Genomic DNA, 26447 nt, shown 5'->3' with positions numbered 1-26447 from the left:
GATTAGCAGTGGGGTTGGCCCCTGAATGGCTGCTACACTCCAGCCTGGGTGAAATAGTCTCAAAAGGAAAAAAAAAACCACTTTTTTAAAAAGAGATAGAAAAGGCAGCTTACACGTCAAACAAGTCCAACATCATATGCAAAGTCCCCTATTTCTGCCAAGAAAGAAGGGAGCTATATTCTCATATCTCTTCTTTGGGGACGAGCTTGATCTATAGCATTCATTTTTGGGGGCAGTGGAGCTTTTGTTGTTCTTCCCATTGATGTGGTTGAAGCCATTTTGTATATTGTTTTCCTAGATCTACTTACTTCACTTTGATTCAGTTCATATGTCTTCCCATACCTCTCTATTCTTCACAGTTGTCATTTCTTACACCACAGTGATATTAAGTTATATTCACATATCACAATTTGTTTAGTTATTCCCCAGTGGATAGATATCCAATTTGTTTCCAGTTCTTTGCTACTACAAAAAGTGCTTCTATGAATATTTTGGTTATCTATGAGGCCTTTCTTTTAATAACTGACCTCCTCCCTAGATTCATCTTTAAAGAAACTTTCAAATTCTTTCCACAGATATGATGGCTTTCCCAGAACATCTGTCACTGTGAAGGGAACCCCTGAGGTGAGTCGTCGGCTGGCTTTTATGTTGAGTTGTCTTAAATCCAGAAAGTAAAGATTATTGTCAGGGCTGTGATGTAATGTTATCCAGAAATGATGTTATTCCTGGTCAACTACTTATTCAAACAGGATTCCCTACAGCTCAATTTAAAAACATTTACTTTACCAGGCACAGTTCTTCCTAATGAATCCACAGATCCCCTGCTGCAGTAGGTTTCTCTTTTAGCTACAATAATGAATGCACAGTTAATAGACTGTAAAAGGGAAGATGCTCAGCCTCAGCAATTAAACCAACTTGTTTATATCAGTTATCACCTGTGGCCACTTGAATTATTTTTAACTGCTGGGAATCTTTAAAAGAGCTAAGGTTTTTTGGTTCCTGGCACCTCAACAAGGCTTCCTGGGAAGAAGTCTTCAGCTACTTGAGATATACCCCACTCTTCATAATGCGAGTATTTTGCTCCCCTGATTATAATTTTTGTTAAAATTCAAAGCCATGGATAGGTGTAGTTATTATCAGTAAGAATAAACAGAGGATGTTTTCTCTGACCTGCCATTCAAGGGTTAGGCCACAAAGAAGCATGAAGCATGTGGGGAATGCAAGAGGAAATTTAAACACTTAAAAGTGATAACAAGCAGTCCAGTTAACCATGAAGTAAGTCAGGAGCTGAAAATCTGGAGTGGATCATACAGGCTTATTTTTGTGTCTCTTTCTTCCAGCTGGTGCTTTTCTGTTAGCCATTTCATAGGTACATGTATCAGAGGATTAGCAGGAAGAAGAAAAATGACTGGAAAATCATTTAAGTGTTTACTATGTGCCAAGCTCTGTGATAAGCTCTGGGGAGCTTATACAGAAGCAAAGATAGTTCCTACCCTCCAGGAGCTTATATTTTGATAGAGGAAAACAACAAGCATAGGAAAATCACAGCCAAAGAGTGGTGGCCAACTTAGGTTCAGAAAGTAAAATGGATTGAGTAGATCCACATGCAATAGATGACACACTCCACCCAGGTACAGTGGCAGATGAATATTTCTTGGTTCCAGAACTGAAGAACTGAAAGGGGGTGGCATGTGAGATGGAAAGAGAAGGACAAACACATGTAAGGCCTTTGGTGATGAAGCTATGGAAGATATGGCAGGAAAGAAACTAAACTAATTATTTTTGTACCTTGTTAACATCTATGAGAGATTCAGAGGGACCCTCAGATAAGAAAAGGTTGCTTGAGAGATTGGACCCAAGTAAGGGTCTGGACACAAAAGTGGAGAGCAAGGAGTATGTTGCCTATTCCTGGCCCCACTCAGTAAGGTCTTCTCACTGCAACCCAAAATGTTAAAAACTATGGACCAAATTTAGGATTTGGGGATATCTAAGGATTTCAATTATGTGTTGATATCCTTGATCTCTTAAATTACATGTAATGGTTGGTTATAAATACTTCATAAGTATCTGCTAAGATATTTAGGCAGAGAAAGGAAGATCTGCTTAGAAATCTGTTTAAGTACAGGAGAACGTCGCCTCCTATGCCGATCTCTCTCTCTCTCTCTCTGTCTCTCTCTTTCTCTCTCTGTCCCCTTCCTCTCTTCTTGTTCTTGTTCTTCTCTTCCTTCTCCTTTTTTCTACTTCTCTTCCTCCTCCTTCTTCTTTATCTCCCCCTGCTTTCTCTCCCTGACTCTGGGCTTTGTTGTCTAGACAAATAGGACCAACAGTGGCCCTGGATTCCTTCATAGAAGCCTTATTTGTCTGCTGCTAGATGACTTCAGCTCTGATAATAAAATGGACCCCTAATTTGGGAAGCAGAGTCAGGGCTGGCACAAACTTGAATGAATCCCCAAGTCCAGGGTTTCAAGCCTGTAATCTAAGGAACAGACCCTAAATCATTCTGAGCAGAGCAGATAGTTCTCATGATAGAGAGAAGGAGGAGAGAGTATGGGAAGTGTTATATGCAGAACCTCCTTTTCATTCCAACTCAGCTTGAAGTCTCAGGGCATGCCATAGAGTATTAAATGGGATCAAAGTAATAATAATAGGTCATATTTCTATGGTATTTATAGAATCATAAGAACATATACTTAGAGCTGAATGCAACCTTATGGGCAATCTAATTCAATCCCCCCAGTTTACAGATGAGGAAACTGATGTTCAGAGAGGTTACAGTGCTCACATGCTACTGTATTTTAATATCATCTACTTGTCAACAGTAACCTGAGTGCAGCACTTAAACTACCAAGAAAATCTGTTGATTGTCAGTATTATTTTTAAAAATCTAGCCTGGAATCTATCCAGCCCACTCAGAACTTGTTATTTGCTTGGGTCTGAGAAGCAATGTGGTGTAGAATATGAAGCAACAGCCTCAAAACTAGAAAGATTTGAGCACAAGTCCTGTCACTGACATGTATGGGCTGTGCGACCCTGGTCAAATCACTTTCATCCCTGAGTCACTTCACCTCTGGATGCTCTAGGCCAGACATGACAAACCAGCTGGGCTGCATTCAGGCCCCAATGCTCCGGACTGCAGCCTGAACCAGATTAAAATCTAATAGGGAAATATTGAACAAAATAAATAAAAATATAATAATAAACATAGATAATATTACATTTTAAAACTGTCGATATGTGGACCACAAGGATACTTGGGTTTCCATTTGAGTTTGACACTATTGCACTAGGCAACTCTGAGTTATGGTAGCAGAGAAGGTCTCACCTTGCATGGGTAGAGGCAGTTTCTTTATCTGGGAATGATTTCATGTGATTTCACATCTCCTTCCCTCCCAAAATTTCTCTTCAAACCAAAATGTGGCCAAAAAGGGAAATGCCACAGGATTACAAAGATGTCACAATAATTATTATCTTCAAGAGGAAATACCTGAAAGATGACTAATATTCCAATTCAACAAACATTTATTAAGTGCATGCTGTATACAAGGCATATGTTAAGTGCTAGAAACAATTCCTGCCAAACACTCCTCTCTATCACTGGCTGAAGACCAATCCAAGGCTCTGTGGCCAGGTGCCTGAGAACATCACATTGCTCTATGCACAGCAATACTTAGTAGTGTGGTTTTATGCCATATTTTGGGACCCATAAAGTGGGTTGAAAAATGGGATCTTTCCATAGAGAAGATAAAGGAAAACTACACTAATTCCTCTAAAATTAATTTGTTGACTTCCCTAAAGCATGTGATATTATCAGTAAGCCTGAACTCTGGTATCTGTTTAGCAGGTTTGGCTGCCCAAAGAAGTTGACAAAGAATCCGGGGTTACTTCATAGTAAGATGTTTGGCCAGTCATGTCTGAGTTGATAGGATCATAATATCTTAGAACTGGTAAGAGACTTCCTGGGAGGAGGGATATCTGTGGAGGTATTCCTTCTACTTCAAATCCTAGCCCTGCCACTTACTGGATATCCTTGGGCAAGTCATTTAATCTCTTTGTGGCTCAGTTTCCTTTTCTGTCAAATGAGGGATTTGGATGAGGTGACCTCTGAAGTCCCTTTAAGTATTAGGTATATCCCCAAGTCAATCCTCACTCCTCTTTTCTTCTCTTTATTCTCTCTCCTTTCTTCATCTAATTCTTTACCGTGGATTTAATTATCACTTCCATATGGAGCACATATATTCAGACCTGAGCTCTCCTCTGAGCCCTAGTCTTGCATTTCTAACAGCCTGTTGGACATCTTTACTTACATACACTACTAGGAATTAAAATCCAATCTGTCCCAAAGTGAACTAATCATCATTTTTCTTCCTATCTTTGCCCCTCCTTTCAACTTGCCTGTTTTTTTTTATCCTTTCAGCAACTCTTAGCTCAAAATCTGAGTTATCTTTTACTCTTTCATATCCCTCCCCCAACCAGATATGCAATCAGTTTCTAAGTCACATCAATCTACCTTGGCAATGTTTTGCATCTAGATCTTCCTTTCCATTCACATGCCCACCATCTTTATTAAGACCCTTGTTATAGCCTTCTTCATCTGGACTACTGTAATAGTCTCCTCTCTGGTCTCTTTTTTTTACAGTCTTTCCCCACTCTAATATAGCTTTATTGGGACCTCACTCCCCATAGGGAATCCCTGATGTCCATGTAAATGCAGTTCATGATCCAAACATCAGGCATTCTTCATCCACTTATTTTTCCTGTGTGGATGGTTAGATCAAACTCTTTTGAGTAATTATGAATATCTCTAGGAGACTCTAAGGTATTCCAGGGCCTGATGTGACCCACATAATGTTATCTGCTAACAAGACCATCTTGGGGACCATCATCTAGAGATTCCCTATTCAACTTGGAATCTTCCCTGGTCTCCTCCCATGACAGTGCCAAATATCTTACCAGAGCATATATCTCCCTGTTTTATACATTGCTTCATATTATTGATCAGAGAGTATGTTGAACAAGGATTGTCATAGCTTTCAAGGAATTTGACATATCTTTGATGTATGCATGGAAGACACCTTCTTGGAAGAGAATCTTCAAAGGAATGTTTTGCTCCTAAATAAAAAGCTTTTTGTTTACAATTATTAGTCAATTGTAAGATGGTATAGATGTTGTCTACTGTAGAAAAATCACATAAAAAGCCTGCATGTTTCCTACTCATGTCTTCATCAAGGATTCTTGCAAATGTATATACAGATTATTCTCATAAAAATTTTATATAGATGGAAAAGTAGGCCTGTAGGTCAGTGGTTGTTGATGTTCTCACAGTTCCCTTTTTTGGTATTAATAAGATGCAAGATTTTTTCCCACAACTCTGGTATCTTCTTCTGTTTTAGATACCTTGTCGTCAACCCTTCAGTGTGTTCATGACTGTGTCCCTCCGGCACAAATCTCCTTTCCATATACTTCATCTAATTCAAGTGCTTCTACTGTCTTTATTCTCTTAAGTGATGTTTCTTCCTACTCTCTAAGTATATCCAGGAATGTGCTGTTAAAATCCAGACGAAGTGGTTTCTACTCTTCTTGATGATGAATGGAATTTGTCATAAAAATCTTTGTAGATCTTCTCAATCGTTCCATCACTTTGCGGTCGGAATGTGTTTGGTTAGTTAATGCTCTTGCCAAGCTTTCTTTAAACTGGTCTTATTCTATACTGCTTCTCTTTATTTTATAAGGTGACACCTCATAATCTTTCACCATTCTCCTAATCGAGATTTTATGAACAAGATTTTATTTTAACTGGTGCTGCCTTTGGATCTTCTGTCTTGTCATTTCAGAAGTCAAGTACTTACTGACTAAAACACTTTTTAGGCTCTTTTTTGCCTCCTCATTATGGCAAATTATTCACATCATGAAATAAAGCCAGCATTAAGACCAAAAATTTCAGCATTTTTTCCAAAGGAGTTGCTGAATTTTCAACTCAAGTTTTCACTTTCTTTTCATGTGTAGCTACAGCCTTAATGAATTAGGATAAGTAGGGGTAAACCATAGAAACCCAAAACATAGGCAAAAGGGGGTGCTTTTAAAAAGATTTTGGGTACTTAATAAGGATCTCCAGACCATAGTCTGTCAGTCAACAAACATTTATTAAATACCTTTTTTGTGCCACTGTGCTAAGTACTGATAATACGAAGAAAAGCAAGACAAAAACAAAAACAAAAAAAACCCCAACCCAATCCTTGCTCTCAAGGAGCTCACAGTCTAATGGGATTGTATTTATATTATAATATTCCTTATTAATAGGATGTTAATTGCCCTGTAGGTATTTGATTGTGACCTCCTTGACAGGTAAATACCTAAGAAGACAAACTTCTTAAATTTGAGTGGAGTGGTGTTGGTCTCTTCCATCTTCTGTCTTAAAGTTGAAAGCACTCAATGTTCAAAGAAAACTTGAAGCTTGACCAGTCCTAAAGGGAGAAATTCAGAGAACTGAAGCTCTCTGTCTCTCACCAACTCTGTCCACCCCCACACATAGGATAGGGCTTTCATCTCCACCAAAAAGGAGACTCTGACACCAACAGACTTTGGGACAGGGGTTACACTAGCTATAGTCAGTGAGTCAACAAGTTCCTACTAAACACCTTTTATGTGCCGGACACAGGGCTACACTCTGTTAGGAGTATAGGGTGCTTCTAGGGTTTATCCCTTTCAGACAATGAGAAAAGACAAGGCCAGAAGGGTTAAGAGCAAAGAGATTGTGAGGAAATATACAGGAACAATCCCAGCTATCATTGTTCTCACTAAACTGTACCTACTCATTTTCTATGTCAGGTTACATTTTCTATTTCATTAATCCTTCAGTCCCTAGTTCTTTTGACATTCCTTTGAAACTTCCTAAGCCTTACTCCTGGACCTTATGACCAGTGCCTGGGTACTCAGGGCACAGTTCTTATGAGAAGTCTAGGAATTATGTCCCATAAATATCTCAAAATTCAATATGTCCAAAACAGAACTCGTCTTTCCTCCCAGACCCTGCCCTCTTCCTAATTTCCCTAATACTATTGAGGGTAACATGATCCTCTCAGTCACCCAGACTTGTAACCTTGACTCCTCACTGTCGTGTTCAACTCCTCACTGGAACTCATCCCATACACACAATCTATTTCCAAGTTTGTCATGTCTACCTTCATAATATCTCTTGCAAAGTCATTCCTGGCATAGGCCCTTATTACCTCATACCTGTATTACTGCAGTGGCCTACTGGTTGGTCTCCAAGCCTCAAGCCTCTCTTCACTTCAGTTCATATTCCTAAAGCACAGGTCTGTCTGACCATGTCACCTCCTATTCCGCCTTTGTATACTTTGAATACTTAGCTCCCTTCCATGTACTCTACAATCCAGCTACACTGGCCTATTTGCTCCACACTCTACCTCCTGAATCTGTACCTTTTCACTGGCTCTCTCCCATTCCTGGAATGCCCTTCCTTATTATCTTTGGCTTCCTTAGCTTCTTTCAAGACTATATTCAAATTCTACCTTCTAAAAGAGGCCAATTTGCCCACATACCCCAACTCAGATTGCTAGCTTCCTTTTGAGATTACCAACCAATTACATACATATTTTGTATGTATGTAGTTTTTTGGCATGTTGTCTCTCCCATTATTATGTGAGCTCCTTGAGGGCAGGAGTCACGTTTTTGACTTTCTTAGAATTCCTGCTACTTAGCACAGTACCTGGCATGTAGTAAACACTTAATAAATGCTTGCTGACTTTTGCACCTATTTTCAGAGCTCCTTAGGGAGTTGAATTATGTTGTCCTATAATAAGAAATACGTGACTCCTAGAAATTGAGTGGTCTGCCCAAGGACCCATAGTAAGGCTGTTATTTTTGTTGGTAATGGATAATAGTATTTATTATTATAAGAGTAAGTAAAAAAAGTGAATGTTGGTATAGTGAGGCTGATTATCAATTTCAAATAGAAAAAAATCATTAAACATGGTATATGGGGAAAATGTGTCAGGAAAATTACTTTGTAGATCTAAGATTAAATTCTTTTGGAATTTTCCAAAAATTTCCTAAAAATTATATTTTTTGGAATATTCTATATGAAAAGGCATTTAACACAGAAATCAAGTCAGTAAGCTTCTGTGTGGAGTAGTATGTTTGTGAAAGACCTAAAGTTAATCTCAATTTTTCGCTTTTAAATTCACAGGTTGGAATATACAACTCACCATTAAACAGTGAATCATCAAATACAGCATTTCCCCCAAAGCCTGTAGAAATGAGGGAAGGAAGTGGTATGCCCCCATGGGATGCTTCCCAGATAGAGAATGAATTCTTTCGTGGTAAGTCTGTACTGAATTGCCTTCATAAACCCCTGTGCTGCAAAAAAAAATTCTAAGGTACTATGCATGGTAAGTGTCCAAATACAGTATGGGAGAAAATTCAATGGATTAGGAATCAGCAGACCTTTGTGCTAGACATTGTTGTTTATGACTTTCAGTATGGTAGGTAGCTATGTGGAACAATGTGAGATTTAAAAAGACCTGAGTTCAAGTCCTCTCCCAGACACTTAACTAAGTGTGTGCCTAGAATATGCTGGAGTCAGCTCCTACTGGCTCTTTACAATTGAATTTTCATTGAGAGCATTTATACCTCAATAAGTGGCAAATACTAATTTACTTATAAGTCATGTAAATGCTAATCAGGGCTTGATTTATTGTTTTGTTAATTAAATTGATTTACTGATTTGTTGATTTGTGACTTAAGAAACTAATGGAGAAGATGTTAATAATGCAGATTAAACTTTAAAGAGTATCATATGTACAGTTTTTTTCCTCCCAGAGATCCTGTTGTTAAACATTTACCAGCACACTCCTGTAGTGATTCTAGGCAAGTCACTTAACATCTCTCAGGCTGTTTCCTCATCTGCAAAACAGGGATAACAATAGCATCTACCTCTAAAGATTGTTGTGAAGATCAAATGAGATAGCATAGATGAAACACTATGCAGACTTTAAAGAGCTATATAAATGCTAGCTATTATTAAGTTACTCTGGGCCTCAGTTTTCTAATCTGTAAAATATTGGACTAAATTAAATAGTCTAAAATCCTTTGCAGTCATAAGAGTCTCTAGTGTGTCATTCTGGTGCTCTTCACCTAAAAAGTTTGTGCACATGTTTATGAAAAAAGGAGAGTAGGAAAGCAGTGTGGCACAATAGTGGGAGAGTTGACCTAAGTGAGGAAGATCTGAGTTCAAGTTCTCCCTAAAAACCCATACTGACTGTGTAATCTTATATGTCACTTAACCTTTCAATGCTCTAGGCAACTCTAAAACTAGAGATGCAGAGAGGGTATTGATCTGCAATGGGAAAGGAATTTACTCCCTGAGAGCTCCCTCTGCCAGTGATCAAAATCCAAAAAACAAAGCACCAAAATGCATACATGCTTCTTGTGATTAATATTTATAGAATGAGTCAGTATTCCCAGAAGAGATCCTCTAATGTTCCTTTACAAATATATGAGGGAGGGGCAGCTAGGTGGTACAGTGGATAGAGCACCAGCCCTGGAATCAGGAAGACCTGAGTTCAAATCCGGCCTCAGATACATAACACTTACTAGCTGTTGTGACTTTGGACTATGTGACCCAATTGCCTCACCAAAAAAAAAAAAAGCACGAGGCAGCAATAATGTTTAATATTTAATCCCTTCTAGTTCCAAATCTACAATCCTAGAAATCTAGCTATTCAAATGAAATTCTTAATTTACTTTTATTGCCCTATTAGAATCTGTAACCACTTGAAGAAATCATTTGTTTAAAATGATTAAATGATTAACTTGTAAGTGGTATAACTTTAATGTATTGAGACTAGTTCCATAAGCCCCACAAAGCAATACCTTCTACATATAAAACATTTTTACTGTTTCCAGAGAGTCTGGCCATTTGAGAAAGTAGCGTGTACAGTCATTCACCAACTTCAACTTGAAGAAAGAATTAAAATGACCCGAGACCAGGAAAGTGATATCCCCTCTGGCCTTAGTATAAAAAGTTCAGTCAGAGAGGTCTGACGGTGAACCTTTGGAGCTAAGGAAAAGAGTCCAGCAAATTCAAGACTGGCTCCAGAGGAGGTCAGAGAATGAGGCCTGCTTTAGTGGAAGGCCCGCTTCACTAACGGAAGAAGATTTTTTCAGGCTATTTTGAAAACACAGAGTTGTGAGTAAAAAATCTTTATGAATCTAGAATACTATGGAGAAACACCACACTGTGAAATGGCAAGGAATTTGTTACAAGTTTTAATAGCTAAAAAAAAAAGCCAGTGTCTTGCCTGCACTTGGGTATTGTTTTTCTTTTCCTTTGCTCCATATTTTGATGTTGTTTACTTCACTTATCTAATAAAGGAAAACAATTTTGTGGACTTGGATGAGGGGCATTACTGGGGTAATAGATATAGGGCAGGCCTTGCATTTGGGATGACCTAGGTTCAAGTTCTATCCCTGGCACAAACTGGCTGTGTGATCCTTAACTTCTCAGTGAACCCAGGCAACCCTAAGACCTATAAGTTACAGATTTGTATAGATGGAGGGAGTTTCCTCACTGAGAGTTCCCTACATTGATGAAATTACAGGCTGACACCCTAAAACTGGTCTTCAGTAACTGAAGTTAAAGAGGGGGCAGTTAAAGAGGTAGTTATTTATAATATATTTTATTACCTGACATTTCTATATTTATAGATTTATAATTTCAAGGTTAAATGATATAATACATGTAAAAAAATGCCTTGAGGGGCCGCTAGGTGGCGTGGTGTATAGACCACTGGCCCTGGAGTCAGGAGGACCTGAGTTCAAATTCAGCCTCCGACACTTGACACTTACTAGCTGTGTGACCCTGGGCAAGTCACTTAACCCTGATTGCCTCAAAAAACAAAAACAAACAAAAAGTGCTTTGAGAACCTTAAAGAGCTATTTAAATGCTAGCTATGGTGACTTCTTAGTTGCCTGGAGTCTCCTCAGTTGCCTCTCCTAAGATCTTTGTTGTTCCTTTTGCCAGCTGTGGCGCTCTAAGCAGCCTCAAAGTCAAAGTCCCAGGAGGCCCTGACAAGCCATATCAGGATTTTCCTTAATGCCAAAAGAGTGACAGGAATCCCTCTTATTTCCACAAACTCAACTACAGGTGTATTTCCCTTTATAAAATAAATACCTAAATGAACAAAATCATTTTTTTCTCCAAAATAGCCATTTGAAAATGCGCTAAGGGGAACTCACTGTTGGAAGGAATTTTGTGATGAAACTTTTTGTATTAAGGATTTTTTTATAATTAAAATAATCACCACTCCCTAATTTATCTATCAATTGGAATCATTGTATATTAGGATTTCTTCAAAGAAATGAGTATGCTAGTCCTTATCCTCAGTAGGAAATAAAAGGTGACTTCAAAATGTTTGTTGTACACAGTAGCCTCAGAGAATCTGACACCTTAAAGTACTTCCATGCTTGATAGGGTTACTAACTGGTAGATCAGAGGAACGCTTTATCCTGATTTCAGCAATGTATTTCATCAAGTCTCTCATGATATCCTGTGGGAAAGAGAAATATTTGAACCACATGGCAGTACAGTTGTTATATGGATTTAGAACTGACTGAACCAAGAATTTTCATTAACAGATCGAAGTGCCAGTCCGGAGTGAGGTCTCTAATGGACTGCCTCAAGTCTCAGGGCTCAGCCCCATTCTGTTACACATTTTAATCAATGACTTCATTGAAGGCATTATGTTCATAGGATTGTAGATTTAGAGACAATGGAGCCTTTGAGGTTACCTAACCCAATTCCTTCTTTTTATAGTTAAGGACACTTTAGTTTAGAAAGGTTAAAGACTTGCTCTAAGTCACACAAATGCCCACTGGAAAAGATCAGATTTGAGCCCAGTTCTTCTTAACTCCTAATCTAGAACTCTCTCCACTGTACCAATCTGTTGTCATGTTCATCATATTTGCAGTTGACATGAATTGTGGAGGGATGGACAATTCATCAGATGACGGAATCAGGTTCCTAAAGAGCTTAACAGGATAGACTGATTCTAAAAGGATGCGATTTAATAGGGATTAATCTAAAGTCCTGTCCTTTGTTTCAAAATATCAATTGCACAGATAGGGAATAGGGGAGGTACAGTTACAACTTAGTTTCTAATGTACAAAAATTTAGAAACTTAGGTTACTAAAAGTTCAAAATGAGTTAACACTGTACAAAAACTAGTGAGATCTTAAGCTACATTAATTATAGTGTTGAGAACTAGAGCCAGCATAATCATATGGTATTCTAGGTATTAGACAGACTGTATTTGGAATATTCTATCCTGGACACCACATTTGAAAAATTAAATTGATAAATGATAGCGTGTCCAGCCAGAAGGTGGCTAGTATGTTGAAGGAATTTGAAGCATGGCATATGAAGAAAGGCCAAGCACTTAGCTTAGAGAATTGAAGACTGGGGAAGCTAATACCTCTCATTAAATATTTGAAGGGTAATATGTGGGAAGGGGAATAATATACAGAAAAAACCCACACTTCTGTGTGGCTTCACCCAGATCTAGAAGCAATGGGTAAGAAAGACAGAAAGGCAGAGTCTAGAACAATATAAGGAAGAACTTCCTAATAACTTCAGCTGTCCGAATGTGGAACAGGTGACCTCAGGAGGTTGTTTCTTATGATTAAAAGTAACTAAATAGAGTCTAGAAGATTACTTTCTTGATAGAATTCTAGAGGGATGTGCATTAGATATGGGTGCTGGCCTGGATGATACCTATGGTCCCTTCCAGATCAAAGATTCTGTAATTCTAGTATTCTCTGCTTGTTCTTTAAATCTTCACATTTATTGAGGAAAATATGTCAAATATGATTTCAAGACTCAGAAAGAAATAGGGAAGAAAAAGGCACTGATCTCTTTCTCTAAGTTTTCTTAAAACTATTATTTAAAGTACTGTGAAATTCTGTCAGAATTAGACTCAGTATTTTATTTAAAAACAAAAACAAGGGAAGATTGGAGATGCTGGAGACTACTATTCTTCTGTTGCTACAGCAATGATGTGCCAACTGTGTAGAGGAAGAAGTGTTTGCAATAAAGAACAAGAGAAACGTCAATTGTAGAATTTTAAATGTAAGGGGAACCTTAGAGGCCATCTTGTTTAACTCCTTCATTTTACAGATGAAGAAACTGAGGCTCAGAGATATAGAGTGACTTGCCCAAGGTAAAACAGGTGATTAGTGGTGAAGTGAGCCTGGAATTCAAGTGACAGGACCAGATAATTCAGCACCAGAATTGATCTTAGATACTATCTATTCCAACCCCTTCATTTTGCTGATGAGGAAACTGAGCCCCAGAAAGGTTAAGTCACTTGACTAAGGTCACCCAGGTAGAGAACAGAATCAGGATCTTGAGACTCCCACGTCCAAAGCTCTACATAAAAAGTAGCATATAAAAATGCATAATAAATTAGAAAACTAAGAAGTCATAACTAACAGCCTACTTCATCCTTTGAAAAACACAACTTTCTGTACTTACTGAAAACATTACAGAACGTTTTTTGGGGGGCGGGGTTCCTTCTGTTATGTGCCACTAGACACTCTATCACTCTACTATTTTTTTAAAAAGCAAAATACCTTGAAAACACAACAAAATTGAATGTAACATATTCAATTATCATTACATTCAAGATGACAGAATGTAGGTTGAATCCTAAATGAGCATGCTTGCTGGGAAGGAATTTTTGGTAAAAAGGAATTGTATAAATAGAAATTTGAATTACACTATGTAACCACTTTATAAAAGGAAGATTTAATTAATTTTATCCTTTTAGTTTTAGATGACTTGGATAACAAGTTGGCTCAGGAACAAGCCCTAAGTCTAGCGAATACAAGAACACCCATCCACTATGGACCCCGAGCACAGATCCGTTCTTTTTACAACACTGGGAGCAGAAATGGCAATCTCATGGGGGGACATAGGAATAACTATGGTGAAATTTCATCTCCACCCATCTATGATATCCTAAGACCATCAACCCCTAGAGAAGGTTTTAAAACTTTCTCCTATAGAACAAAAACAATTTATGATATATATGGTCCAAGAGAACACACAGTCTCACAAGAGGAATATGTGCACAAGACCTTTGGCAGTTCATCTCTGTGTTTTGATAGGACACAGTCATCAGCCTCTCCTACTTTAGGACATTTCACAGCAAATAGCCTACATCTGCCACCCCAGACTCAGAGGAAGAGTGTTTTTGTATCAAGGAGCCATCAGCAAAGTCCAAGGAGAACTCCTTTGTCATCTATTGTATGGAACAGGCCACATTCTCCTGGATATATTCAGTACCAAGAAGAGTTTCTGAGGGTACAGTCCCCAATGGAAGTTGACCCTCTCAATCAGGATACATACCCTACCTGGCCTCAAGACAATAGGAGATATGAATTTTACCGTTCCAGTAATGTTTACCAAAGTGTTAGACCACATGCTTCCAGGGACAGAGCAACCAGTCCTGAGTTATTTGAGAATTCTGAGAATATGCCATTCCACCAAGATGAAAACAAATTCTCAGGGTCATACTATTGGAATACCATTGGTCCTAGAAGATTGCAAAAATTTGGAGAAAGTCCTTTTCAGAGCAAAAAAGAAGAGTCTCCATCCTTGTCCAACTTTTGCCACAGAAACAAAGAGTTTGTTTCTTCTGACAGAGACTTTGAAATTATTTCAATGGATGTAAATGAGGGGTTGGCTGCTCATAGTAATAATACTCCTGTACCATCTCAACCCTGGAGAGCAAATTTTTCCAGAAACCAAGAAGAGTCCATTCACAAGGAATTTAATTTTCAAAAATGTATATTAGAGGACATGGAAGTCCTATCACAAGATAATGGTAACCAAATAGCCTTAAATGAAAGATATGAACATTTGTACACACCTTCCATGGATACAACAGGAAACAAATTCTGGGTTGCCCCAGATATTTTCTCCAGGAGTCAAGTCAGACCAGGTATGCTAGTAAGTCAGCAGAAGTGGCCTCCAATGGAAGCAAGTACAAATTCAGAGACCAACTTACCTGAAACCACTCAACATTTGTCATCCTCGTCTCAGACTCCCCTGCCCTTAATTCCACATAGAACGGAAACCCCTCAAAGCTCTGACTTCCAGAATGCTGCCACTACATTGTGGGGCATCAAAGGGAATGCTCCTGATGAATCTGCCTCCTTTCCTTTAAGTAGCCAAACAGAACTTATAAAAACCAATGGTGATTCTGTCACTGTTGCCAGAAGCCAACCAAACACTTGGATTGCTGAGTTGAATCCTGAGAAAGACTTAACAGAATCTGTGTCAGAAAAAGTGAGGCAACTAAACAAGGTAGATGAGACAGGCCAGGCTGATGAAATGTTATCAATTGTTTCTCAGTCAGTGATTACTGAGACTACACCTGATTATCAGTCCTCTCTTTCTAGGGATTCAGCCACCTTTCCCAGCAACAGATTTGTTTTTGATGCACCTGCCTCCACAGGTTCAAAAAAGCCAACTGGAGTCTTTGGCAGAAGGGATATTTCCAAAATTTACGTATCAAAAAGAGATAAAGCAAATGCACTTAAAAAAGAAAATGATTCTACCATGGAAAGAAAACCAGATTTGGGAACTTCATTTAATTTCTCTCAGGAAAACAGAACATCATTATCTTTTCCCAAACAAAATCAAGGCTGTCAGCAAGAACCAGGGATAAACGATGTTGGCATTACCAGCTTGGAAAAGGAAGAGAGCAAACTAGGAATTTCCAGTAATCATAACCCACAGTATCCAGAAGAATCATTTCTTTTAGATGCTGAGGATATGCAAGGTATTATATTGAAAAATGCTTTGGTTCCTCCTACCAATTGCACCAAGTTTGCTGAAAATCATCATGTCCTATCAGACCATTCCCTAGAACCATCGCCGGATCATGGTCAAGGTCTTCCATCATCTTTCTCTCCCAACAGCCCTTCCTTAGCTTCTTTAGTAACTCCCTCTGCTACTTCATTAAATTTCACATGTAATGTATCAGCAGAAGAGGCCATGTTCTCAAAGAAGAATCTTCTGGGAAAAGATCCATCTCCAGGGGAAAGTGAAGAAAAGACCTATTCTGGTAACGAGGACCAAAATAATCAATTGCCTCTCAGCTCTTCAGAAAACCAAGCTACTGAGGATATCCAGGTGCTTGATCTTCACAAAGTGAAGGATGCTACTAGATGCCATCTAAACCATCCTTTCAATCTTGGGAGAGTAAAAGAGAAAATAAGGCGCCGGGTATCCTGTGTTGAAAAGTTAAGCAAATCAGGAAATTTCTTGAGACAGGAAAGTAATGACAGTAGTGGCATAGTTCCTGGTCATGGCAATTGCCAGTCTCTTGAGCCCCTTGACATTTATTGTATCTTCCCAAGAAAATTGAGCAGCTTTCTCATCAATGACAATATGAAGTCAGAAAACAAGATATTGTCCACCTCATTTAAGAAGCGGCCCCCTCCATTCCAAATAAAGAACATGGCAGATCCACTAGAGAAATGCTTCTCAAACAAAAACAATTCCAATTCTTCTGAACCAGATAGGCAATGCCCTGAAATAGATGTGAACTCATCCCCTTTAAGTCCCACACCTGTAGAGATGATGACAAACGTTAGAAACATAACACCTGCTGCTGTTAGAAAAGGTCCCCCTCCATTCGAAATCAAAAGGACTATGTCCAGGCCTGTTGTTACATGTTCCTCAGGTAGAGTGGATGGAAGAGATAAATGTTATGGCCTAGACACAGAATCTTCTATTCTAACACCAGGGCCTGAAATGCTGTTCACAACCACTCAGGAAAACAACCCACCAATTAAAGATTGTTCTTTACAACTAGTCAGAGATCATCCTCATGCCGAAAGTTTTCTAGTCTACTCTGAAAATCACAATGAAATGGCTTCTTCTCAGACAGATAATTTTGCAAATATGTTTTCCCTCCCCGATGAAAAATATTTACCTTTTCCTCCAGATGGGTCAGAAAAGCAAACTGGAAAACCCCTACAAAAATATAAGACAACAAGCACGGTCACTGTTTCTGGTGATGAAGACAATGTAAAATGTCTTGAGGTGGTTTCAATCTATTACACTTTACCACGGAAATCCAACAAAGAATTGTGTGACCTCCTTAAAAGTGACACACAAAGTACATGTTTCTCCCCAGAATCAGCTACAGTGGGGGATGCAACATTCCCTATTTCTCTGGCAAAGAAGCGACTCAATTCTTCCACGCAATCATTACCAGGAACACCTGTGTCTCCACATGCAAAGGCATGTGTTAGCAGGGCTCAATGGAGAAAGCATTCCTTCTCATATGACACTGAAAGAGCATCTCTTTTACAGTCACCACATAGTCCACATACTGGGGCAGAGAAGCCCTCAGCAGAGACATTACAGGGAATGGCCTCTGGGTTTTCTCACCTGGTTGAAGGTATTTCTCTTTGCAAAGAAGAATTTAATACTCCAAAGGATTGTTCAGCTAAAATGATCTCAGATAATTTACAAAGCAAAGGTATGGATACCTTTTCTTTTGTTCCTGGCCATCAAGAGGGACAAGAAAAACGGCAGAATCACACCAGGCATACCTCTGTCTCACCAGCAACGCTTCGCGATAAACTTGTTAGAGAAGGAAAGCTTGAAAATCCTGAACAGTCTCTTGACGTATGTGAAAGAGAGAGTCCTTCTGTCATCCAGATTCATTTTGGAGATAATATTAATGACAATCCTTGCATAGGAGAAACCTTAGGGAAATGTGGGCCTCACTACATAGGCATGATGTCTATTGGAAGTAGAAATTATCCTCAAGAAGAAGTTAATGACAAAATAGACTCAGGACCTAGAACTATATCCTTCTATGATGAGCTGAGAGAGTTACAGCCAGAAGCTGCTAATGGGAAACTTAAAACAGATGACCAGAAAATAATTGAAAAAACATATTCTGCTTTGCAAAGCAAAGAATTATCCCTCCCTTCCAACTCACTCAAACTTCAGCCTGGGGAAATGAACCATAAAGGTCAACCTGACTTAGAAAGGTCACTGAGGGAATCAAAAGAAGTATCTCAAGGAAGTGATGCAGATAAGGATTTAATTAGGTTGGATAAAGTAGAAGATGCCCAGAACACAAAGGTTAAAGAGAAAATGCAGGGGCTGGCGTGTGACCAATATTCACCTTCCGAGGTAATAAATGAAATTAAGTGTGATTTGGGTTGCACCAAAGAAAAAACCAATCTAGAGAAAAGGAAAAACAGAACTTCTGTTAAACAAAAACTAGCAGCTTTGTCCAAAGTCAGTAGAAAATTTTCAACAAAAGATATGAACCCCAGAAGGCACGTTGCTACTATTTTCCCTCACGAGGAAGTCAATTCCAATACCAGTGGCTTACCTCTTAATACACCAGAGATGTCTCCACTTTCAGCTAAACCCACCCTTGGGATCTCAGAATCCACACATGAATATAGGAAATCAGGTCCTAGTGGAACTGAGAGCTTTGTACTCCAAAAAGCTGAAGTAAATAAGACTGAGACCCTTCTCCAGCCTCATTTAGATTCCATCAAGAAGCCCATCAAATTTGTAAGTGAGCAAAAAACAATGACTAGTAGTTCCAAACCAAATAAGAACAAGGTTGAGAATGTAACAGAATCACCAATAAGCAGCACCAACTCTGAAGATGAAATACTAGCAGAAAGAGGCAAATGCCCTCAAACTTTGGAAACAGCATATGAAATCATAGGCCAACCCATGCTTTCCAGTGTGGGGACAGAAGATTTCTCTGATGATCTAAAGAGACTTAGCCTTCAGTGTCCATCTGAGACTACATGTAAGACTTCTGAAGAGAGAATCCTTACACCCAGCCCTCTGTCACAGCAAAAAAATATCTCACCCCAAGAATGGGAGCCTGACTCAAATCTCTATCATTCCAAGAGTTTAAAAAATGTAAACGTACTTAGTAATCAGCAACAAATAAGTCAACCTCAGAAAATCCGTGAGCGCCACTTTTCTGCACGTACTTTTTCCGACAATGTCCAGGACAGAAGGAAACTTGGGAATGAATTTCCTGTTCAAAGTGGGTATGGAAGAAGGTTCCGATCTTTTTCTGAGCTCTCTGCCTGTGATGAAAATGACAGCTGGGTTTTGGGCAGTGACAGGACCAAGGCCAGTGGCTCCAGATATACAAGTTCCATCTCCAGACCAATTGACTATGGAATTTTTGGGAAGGAACAGCAGCTGGCTTTCTTGGAGAATGTAAAGAGGTCACTCACGCAAGGGAGGTTGTGGAGGCCAAATTTCCTTAAGAACCCTGGCTTCCTAACAGATGACATGAGTCAACCTACCAATAGACCTGAGTCACTAACTTCCAGTTCTGATAGCAAAATAGCAAAAGATGGTTTGTCTCCTAGGGAGCTGCTTAACATCTATCGGGTGCATTCAGAATCTGACACTGACACCACCACAGATGATGAGTACTATCTGGATGAAGCCGACAAGGAATCAGAACTCTGAGGCCTCTTTTCAATAAAGAAAATAACTTTAAAAAAATAACTAAGTTTTGTTCCTGGGAATCCAGAGTGAGTGTCTTTGTAAATAGCATTTAAGACCATGAGAACATTAGGGACAAAAGACATAGTTTGGACAGTCTTTACTCTGGAGCAACCTAATTCCCCATTTTTCCTCCACACCCATTACTCCCTGAATTCAGCATAAATAACCATAACCCTAGCTTGTCGGGTTGGTTTTTTTTTTTTTTTTTTTTTTTTGCCTATTAGAGATAAGACAAATATTTCTTTTCACATTTCTTTAGGAGGTTTCAAACTCCCCTGCCTGTCCCCAATAGGACTGCCAGAGAAGGGATGTGTCCTTAGCTTTCTTCATTTTCCCTACCTTTTCATCTCCTATTTAACTTCCAGTCTTGAACCACTCCTTTTCCTTTTCCTTCACTCTTCCCCAAAAGATAAACTTTGCTAATCACCCAGCACAGCTAACATTCTACTCTCTTCATAATGCTACTTAAAATGATAGAGATTATGATGATGATGATAATGATAAGCTATTATTTCCATCATATAAGAAGATGAACAACATTTCATCATCATTTGAGGACTTTATTTTTATGCTTTGGGGGTAAAGATATAAGGCTAGGTTCCTTTTTTTTTTCTTAATTAACCTGATGTGCCCATAGGGTTGGAAGCTAGGAGAATGGGAGTTGATTAAGCTGGTGATTTATATGTAAGAAACTGAATTCATTTAGACAGATTAGGAAGCACAGCATTACTAGAGTAGATACTGTGTTCAACTTGAAACCAGGAAGATCCAGTTCAAGTCTTGCTCCTGATGCTAACTAGGTGTATGATCTTGGGCAAGTCACTTAATCTCTCTGAGTCTCAACCTTCTCATCTGTAAAATAAGGATAATATTACTTGTAGTGCCCACCTCACAAAGTTGTGAAACTCAAATGAAATAATGCGTGTAATGTGATTTGCAAATTTTTAAATTACTATAGAAATGTCAGTTATCATGAAGAACTCTCTGAGAGTGAATTAACTGAGTGAACCAGGTGAGTTAATGAACAGGCCCAGGATGTGGCCACCTAGATTTGATGTTCTGATAGTGAATCGGTAGCATCATCTTTGTCTATGAAAAACACCATTACCATGGAACCATGATAAGCAGGTATTTCTACCCTAAAACTGGCTTAACTTTGCCATAACCTTCTCAGTGACTTAAAATATTCCTCCTATTTCCAATTTTCCATGTTTGTGAAGTGTTAGACTTTGCAAAGTGCACAGATTCAGTTCACAAGTATTGAGAGAGAGCATCAGCCACATTCCTAACATGCTGCCCATCCTAAGTAAAACTCCAGGACTCATATATCTCTATTTGTCAAGCTGGTGCTAAACCATCAGGTTATTTTACTCTAGGACTTTCAAAGTCCTGACATTTTGGTTTCTTTCTAATTATTTGCTTAGGCTGGGGTAGGATAGATAGCTCCAAACAACTATGAAGGCCAATGCTACTAAGGCAAGGTTGGTCAAGGTAAAGAATACTGTGGTTGAGATATTTTGATAGCTCTATCCAAGTCTATCTGCTGCCTCCTTAACTTGATGCTGGATTGGTTCCTGTTTACTAGGAACCCATATTATAGGAAGAAATATGAAAATCCTTTCATCCTATTTCACAATTTTGTTTTATAGTCTTCTTTGATAATACAAGTTTATGTTCTGTATCCACTTCTCTCCACTCCTTATTTTCTCTCCCTGTCTGTTTTTATTCTTGTATCATCAAGGTAATGATACTTGTTGATAAAGGACTTAGAGATTCCAGAAAGATAGAATTATGAGAAGGAAGTATGTTATTATTATTATGTCTTTGTCATCTCCATCTTGCCTGGAAGTACAGTACAGACTATTTTGTCTACTGTGTTCCCATGAAGCTCAAATGGATGATAATTCTATTTTTAACTTTTATTAATTTCATGAGTGTGAGATACGGTGGCCCACTGAAGACTCGAGAACATGGCTAACCCATATTGTTTTAAATCCACTGAGCACAGCACCAAGACTTTAAATCCTAATGTTATTAGTATGTGAAGCTGGACATATAATATTTATGAAAATGCATGTTCTTTCAAGTTGCTCTTCTTCTGCCCCAGTTTTCCCCACTTTCTTGTTACAAATCTATATAGAACACTAAGAATAGTTTTTGGAATTGAAAAAGAGACCTATTACTCTAAAGTTGAAAAACATGCGTTTTCTATGGCTTCCTTGCAAATTCTATGTCACTAAATGAGGCGGTGTCTCTGCTATAGCACATGAAATGAAGTTAGGGATTTTGAAATATAGACTGCAGCCAAAGTAGCAGATTTGGGGATTAATAGTTACTCTTGGGCCTGAATTCTCTGACTTGGTCATCTATGGTCTAAATCTTGCTGTAATTGCTAACTTTCAACTTTACTATTTGCTGTGTTAACCTGGTTCAGAAGTCACAAAAACAGATTTATAGAAGGCACTATTCTCCTTCTCTCTTTGTATTTTATATAGTTAAAGTACTTCGTTAAAGAAGTGTAGTCATTTTATATGTATTTTAACATACAAACTGCTGCTTTCTTGAAATATGATCCCTTTTTGGTAAACATAATTTATATTAGTCCTTATTATATTCCAAACTTGTTTTCTAAGAGATATTCCATATAAAAATAATACCTGTGTATAGAAGGACCAATCAAAAGGGAATGAACACAAATGTGTACAGTTGTAAAATAATTATTTTATGTAGATGGATAATGGACTCTTGGAGTCATGAGTCATAGAGTATATGACCAATTTAATACAGGCCTCATTTGATCGAATTTTAGGGAAACTACTTTAAATGGACCATTCAGTATTATAAGGCTATTGGTGGTTAATAAACCCATAACTCTAAATAGGTTTTCTAATATGATAAGCAAATAGAATAGCCAATAGAAATTCAACACATACTTGCACTGAAGCTAGTAGTGGGAGGAAGTCAAATTTATATGATGGTAACTTGGAAGTAAAATTTTCAAATGAAGTAAATTATCTATTTTTTTATCATGCCATAGTATTAGAGAAAGAAATCTTTTTAAGAATAGTAACATTACTGTTTCAGAATGGTAATCCTATTTGAATGTATAGCCAGGTCCCAATTAGCACAAATGATGAATCCTTTAAAGTGTTCACATTATTAAAATTCACACTGCATTTTTCCCATTGGGCTGGCACCAATGACCATATTTTACACAATTACAACTTTGAATAGTGCAAATTTGAATACATGAGACAACTTCAGGACATTCATTATTCCCACTAGTGGTGACCTAAGTTATACCATGTACTTACATATGTATACGTTTGTATATATGCATGTGTGTATAGATGTTTTGTTTTCTCAGCAGCTTTGTAAGTTTACCTTGTCACTGAGGCGGTTCAGAATGACTGATAATTGTATTACTTCTGAAACAAATAAACCTTAATGCACTTTTTCTGAAACTTTTTCAAGTGGTCATTTATATGCAATTGCCTCTAAGCCTTTTCTCTGAATATGTCAATGCTACAAAGAATAATGTAATATTAAAGAAATTCCTGTTTTCAAATAAATGGTCTAAACAGATTAGAGTGTCTTATTTGCCTCTCATTTCCATACTGAACTAATGAAATTTGAATAAACTTCAGAAAAACTCAAAATAGGTAATATTATTCAAACAAATGTTTCTGGTAACTTCATATCCTATGGATCTCGAATAAGAAGTGCAATATTGGTAATTTAAAAAAGAATAACCTACTTGGCTCAGCCCAATGAGTAATTGGACAAGTTTGAGCTAGCTCTAGCAGCTGGAACAGTGTCTGGCACATAGTAGGTGCTTAATAAGTATTACATAGAATCAAAGGGTCCTAGGTCTCTTGAAATGAAGAAAAAAAAGTGGTACAAATTGTACTTAGGTCCATTTATCTTCCAAAGTAACAAGTTATAATTCTAACCCTGACCATTATGCCTACCTTTGCATTGTTTCCCCCCCTTCATCCTTGTCAGTCTACTCCTTCCTTCTAGCCTAGGTAGAATGATAGAATACTTCTAGGGACATTTTCCATTCATTTTAATTAGGCAAGCATTTCTAAAACAGCTCATGAGTTCCAGGAACATGCTAGGCACTGGTAATTCAAAGACAAAAATTAAGCATCCTCTTCCCCAGTGATCTTACATTCTATGTTTCAGGATCACTGCCTCTCCATTATGAGAATTTGAGTGTGAATAAGAGTCATCTAAACTTGTTATTCATACCTTACAAGCTAACTACAGTTAATTAAAATGTTTTGTGAGTTTCACAGGCTCTGAGTTTATTCAGTTCTGTGCCTGAGTTCTTACTGATACAGACTGCATTAGTAGGGGAGCTGAATTATAAAAGCTTTTCATGGTTTCAAGCCAAGACTCCAGAAGCTAGAAAACTATTCTAGTAAAAATGTATTAAAGTTGATGAAGTGAATGTGAAATCTCCAGAGTCACAAAAAAAATCTCTATGTATTAAAACACTGCACTTAATGCTATACCTCTTGGAATCCTTAACTTCCTTCAAGCCTCAACTGAAGTTCCATTTCACTAATAGGACTTTCCTAATTCTGCTAGTTGTTAGTGCCCCCATCATTATTTATTTATTTTGCTTTTTATCATGTACCTACACATTTGTCTGTGAACATGTTCTTGCCAAGTAGAATGGAAACTCCTTGGGATCAGGGGCTATCTTACTTTTGTCTTTATATTCCTAGCACCCAATATAGTGGCCGGTACGTAATAGACATTTAATAAATGGATTGGCTAACTTACAATCTATAGTTATTTGAGATGGAGAAGATCATGGGTGAGGATCAGAAACATTTAGATGGCTGTTATTGAAGTTTGATTTACTCTTATGAACTGATCCAAGGCATTGGTGATACTCATGCTAAATTAAGGAAAACTCTAGAAAGTATTATTAAGATATGGGAAGAAACAAGTTGACATAGATTAGTTATTTTTAAATAAGGGGTATTCAGATGAAGTTTCTTAGCTTCTATGGTGTGATTTTGAAACATGTGGCTGTTGCTTCCTTGAGTATAAAGATGTATGGGACTAAATTTTGCTATCACTCAGAGCCAGTTGGTTCCTAGACAATTCTACTATAGAATTGATTACTTCTAGAATTAGAAATTTCTTTTTTGGTGAGGCAATCAGGGTTAAGTGACTTGCCTAGGGTCACACAGCTAGTAAGTATCAAGTGTAGAAATTTTTTTTGAAGTTCTATTCTCTCAGTACTCTTTCTAGAGTCTATATAGGGCACTGATACGATAGAACTTTATTATATTTTCTAATGACTTTTTTGGGTAACCAGTATCCTAATTCAAGACAAAGTTAGAAAGTCATTTTATGTACATGCCTACGAAGTTGCCATTTATTTTTACCCATGGGAAACAGGTATAATTCAAAAAGAATTACTTAGCTTCTTCTGTGAAATTTATATCTAGCCAAGAATTCTAGCATAAAGTAAAAAATTAATACCTTAGGCCTTAGTCAACAAGCATTTTTATGCCAAGCACCTTAGTATCTTTCTCAGAAATAATTCTTGAGTAAAAAAAATGTGCTAAAAATATGACTTAGTTCAAGTATGGCAGGCATGTTGTGATTTGAACATCCTATGTTGTTGTTGTTTAAATCAAGAGTCAGGAGACCTAAGTTCTTGGCCCTCACTTTGCCACTAACTTTGAATAAGTCACTTTACTTCCCTGGTTCTCATTTTCTTCCTCTGTACGTTTAAGAGGTTAGATTGGATAATCTAAACTGCCGTTTCTATAGAGTGTGAACAAATTAAATTTTTATTAAATTCTTTTTAAAGTTGAATTTGGGGGTCAGTTCAAAAAATAATGTGTGGCAGATGCTAAAGATACAAAGATAAAAAAGCCATATAGTCCATTATTCTCAAGGAGCTGAAACTCCAAAAGAGGAAATAAAATATCCACAAATTAGACAAGGAATGCAAAGGAGCGGTATTTCACAAAGTGATATCAATTAATCAAACAAGCACTTATCCAATGCCTATTTGCCTGCCAGGCACTGTGCTAGACCCTGAGGATACACAAAAGTGAAATAATCCTTGCTCTTGAGAATCACAGCTTCTGGGGTAGCAGAGTGGTGCAGTGGATAAAGCCCCGGCCCTGGAGTCAGGAGGACCCGAGTTCAAATCCGGCCTCTGACATATAACACTTGCTAGCTGTGTGACCCTGGGCAAGTCACTTAACCTCATTGCCTAGCCGAAAAAGAAAAGAAAATCATATGTTCTAATGTTAAGAGAAAATATTTTCACAAATAAACACAGAATATGTACCAAATAAATGCAAAGTAATTTCAAAGAATACAATCAACTGGGGACATCAGGAAAGGCCTCTTAAAGCTGACCCCTGAAGAGAGGGGTTCCAGGAGACAGAGGTGAGGAGTGACATGGCCCTACAGGTACTTTGGGAATATCAATTTGGCAACTGATACGGAGGATGGTTAGGACAGGAAGGGATAGAGGCAGGAAACCATTTAGAGAACTATTACAATAATCCAGGTGAGAAGCAATGAAGACCTGGAAAAGAATACATGTGTGAATGGGGAGAAGAGGACAGAGTTGAGAGATGTTGTGTAGATATGGATAGAGGAGGCGAGTGAAAAGTTGAAGGTGACTCCTAGGCTCTAAACCTGAGTGAATAGAATGGTGAGGCCTTGACAGAAATAGGGATGTTAGGAGGAGGGGTGGATTTAAAGGGAAAATATAATGGGTTTTGTTTTAAACATGTTGAGTTTGAGATGCCTGTGGGGCATCAGTTGGAGCTGTCCAGTAGGCAGTTGGAGATGCTGGACA

The 26447-nt window shown here is 38.1% G+C and overlaps 1 protein-coding gene across 5 annotated transcripts in view; it reads left to right on the top strand.

The window, feature by feature from the left end:
• The window catches only part of EXPH5 (exophilin 5), a 95228-nt gene extending 72164 nt beyond the window's left edge, over positions 1-23064 (top strand). For 4 of the 5 annotated variants that reach the window (XM_027849577.1, XM_027849578.1, XM_027849581.1 and 1 more), the window contains 3 exons: positions 576-624; positions 8207-8339; positions 13845-23064. In XM_027849577.1, coding sequence (XP_027705378.1) covers positions 576-624; positions 8207-8339; positions 13845-19561 — 5899 coding nt within the window. In that variant the 3' untranslated portion in view covers positions 19562-23064. Of the gene's footprint in view, positions 1-575; positions 625-3870; positions 3945-8206; positions 8340-13844 lie in introns of those variants that run through there. The other variant, XM_027849580.1, reaches the window with a different exon arrangement.
• Positions 23065-26447: the final 3383 nt, after the last annotated feature.

The sequence above is a fragment of the Vombatus ursinus genome, unplaced genomic scaffold, assembly GCF_900497805.2.
Source record: "Vombatus ursinus unplaced genomic scaffold, bare-nosed wombat genome assembly UNPS02007612.1, whole genome shotgun sequence".
NCBI classification, from domain to species: Eukaryota; Metazoa; Chordata; class Mammalia; order Diprotodontia; family Vombatidae; genus Vombatus; species Vombatus ursinus.
Note: the sequence above shows the minus strand (reverse complement) of the source record. Positions and strands in the feature narration are given on the sequence as shown.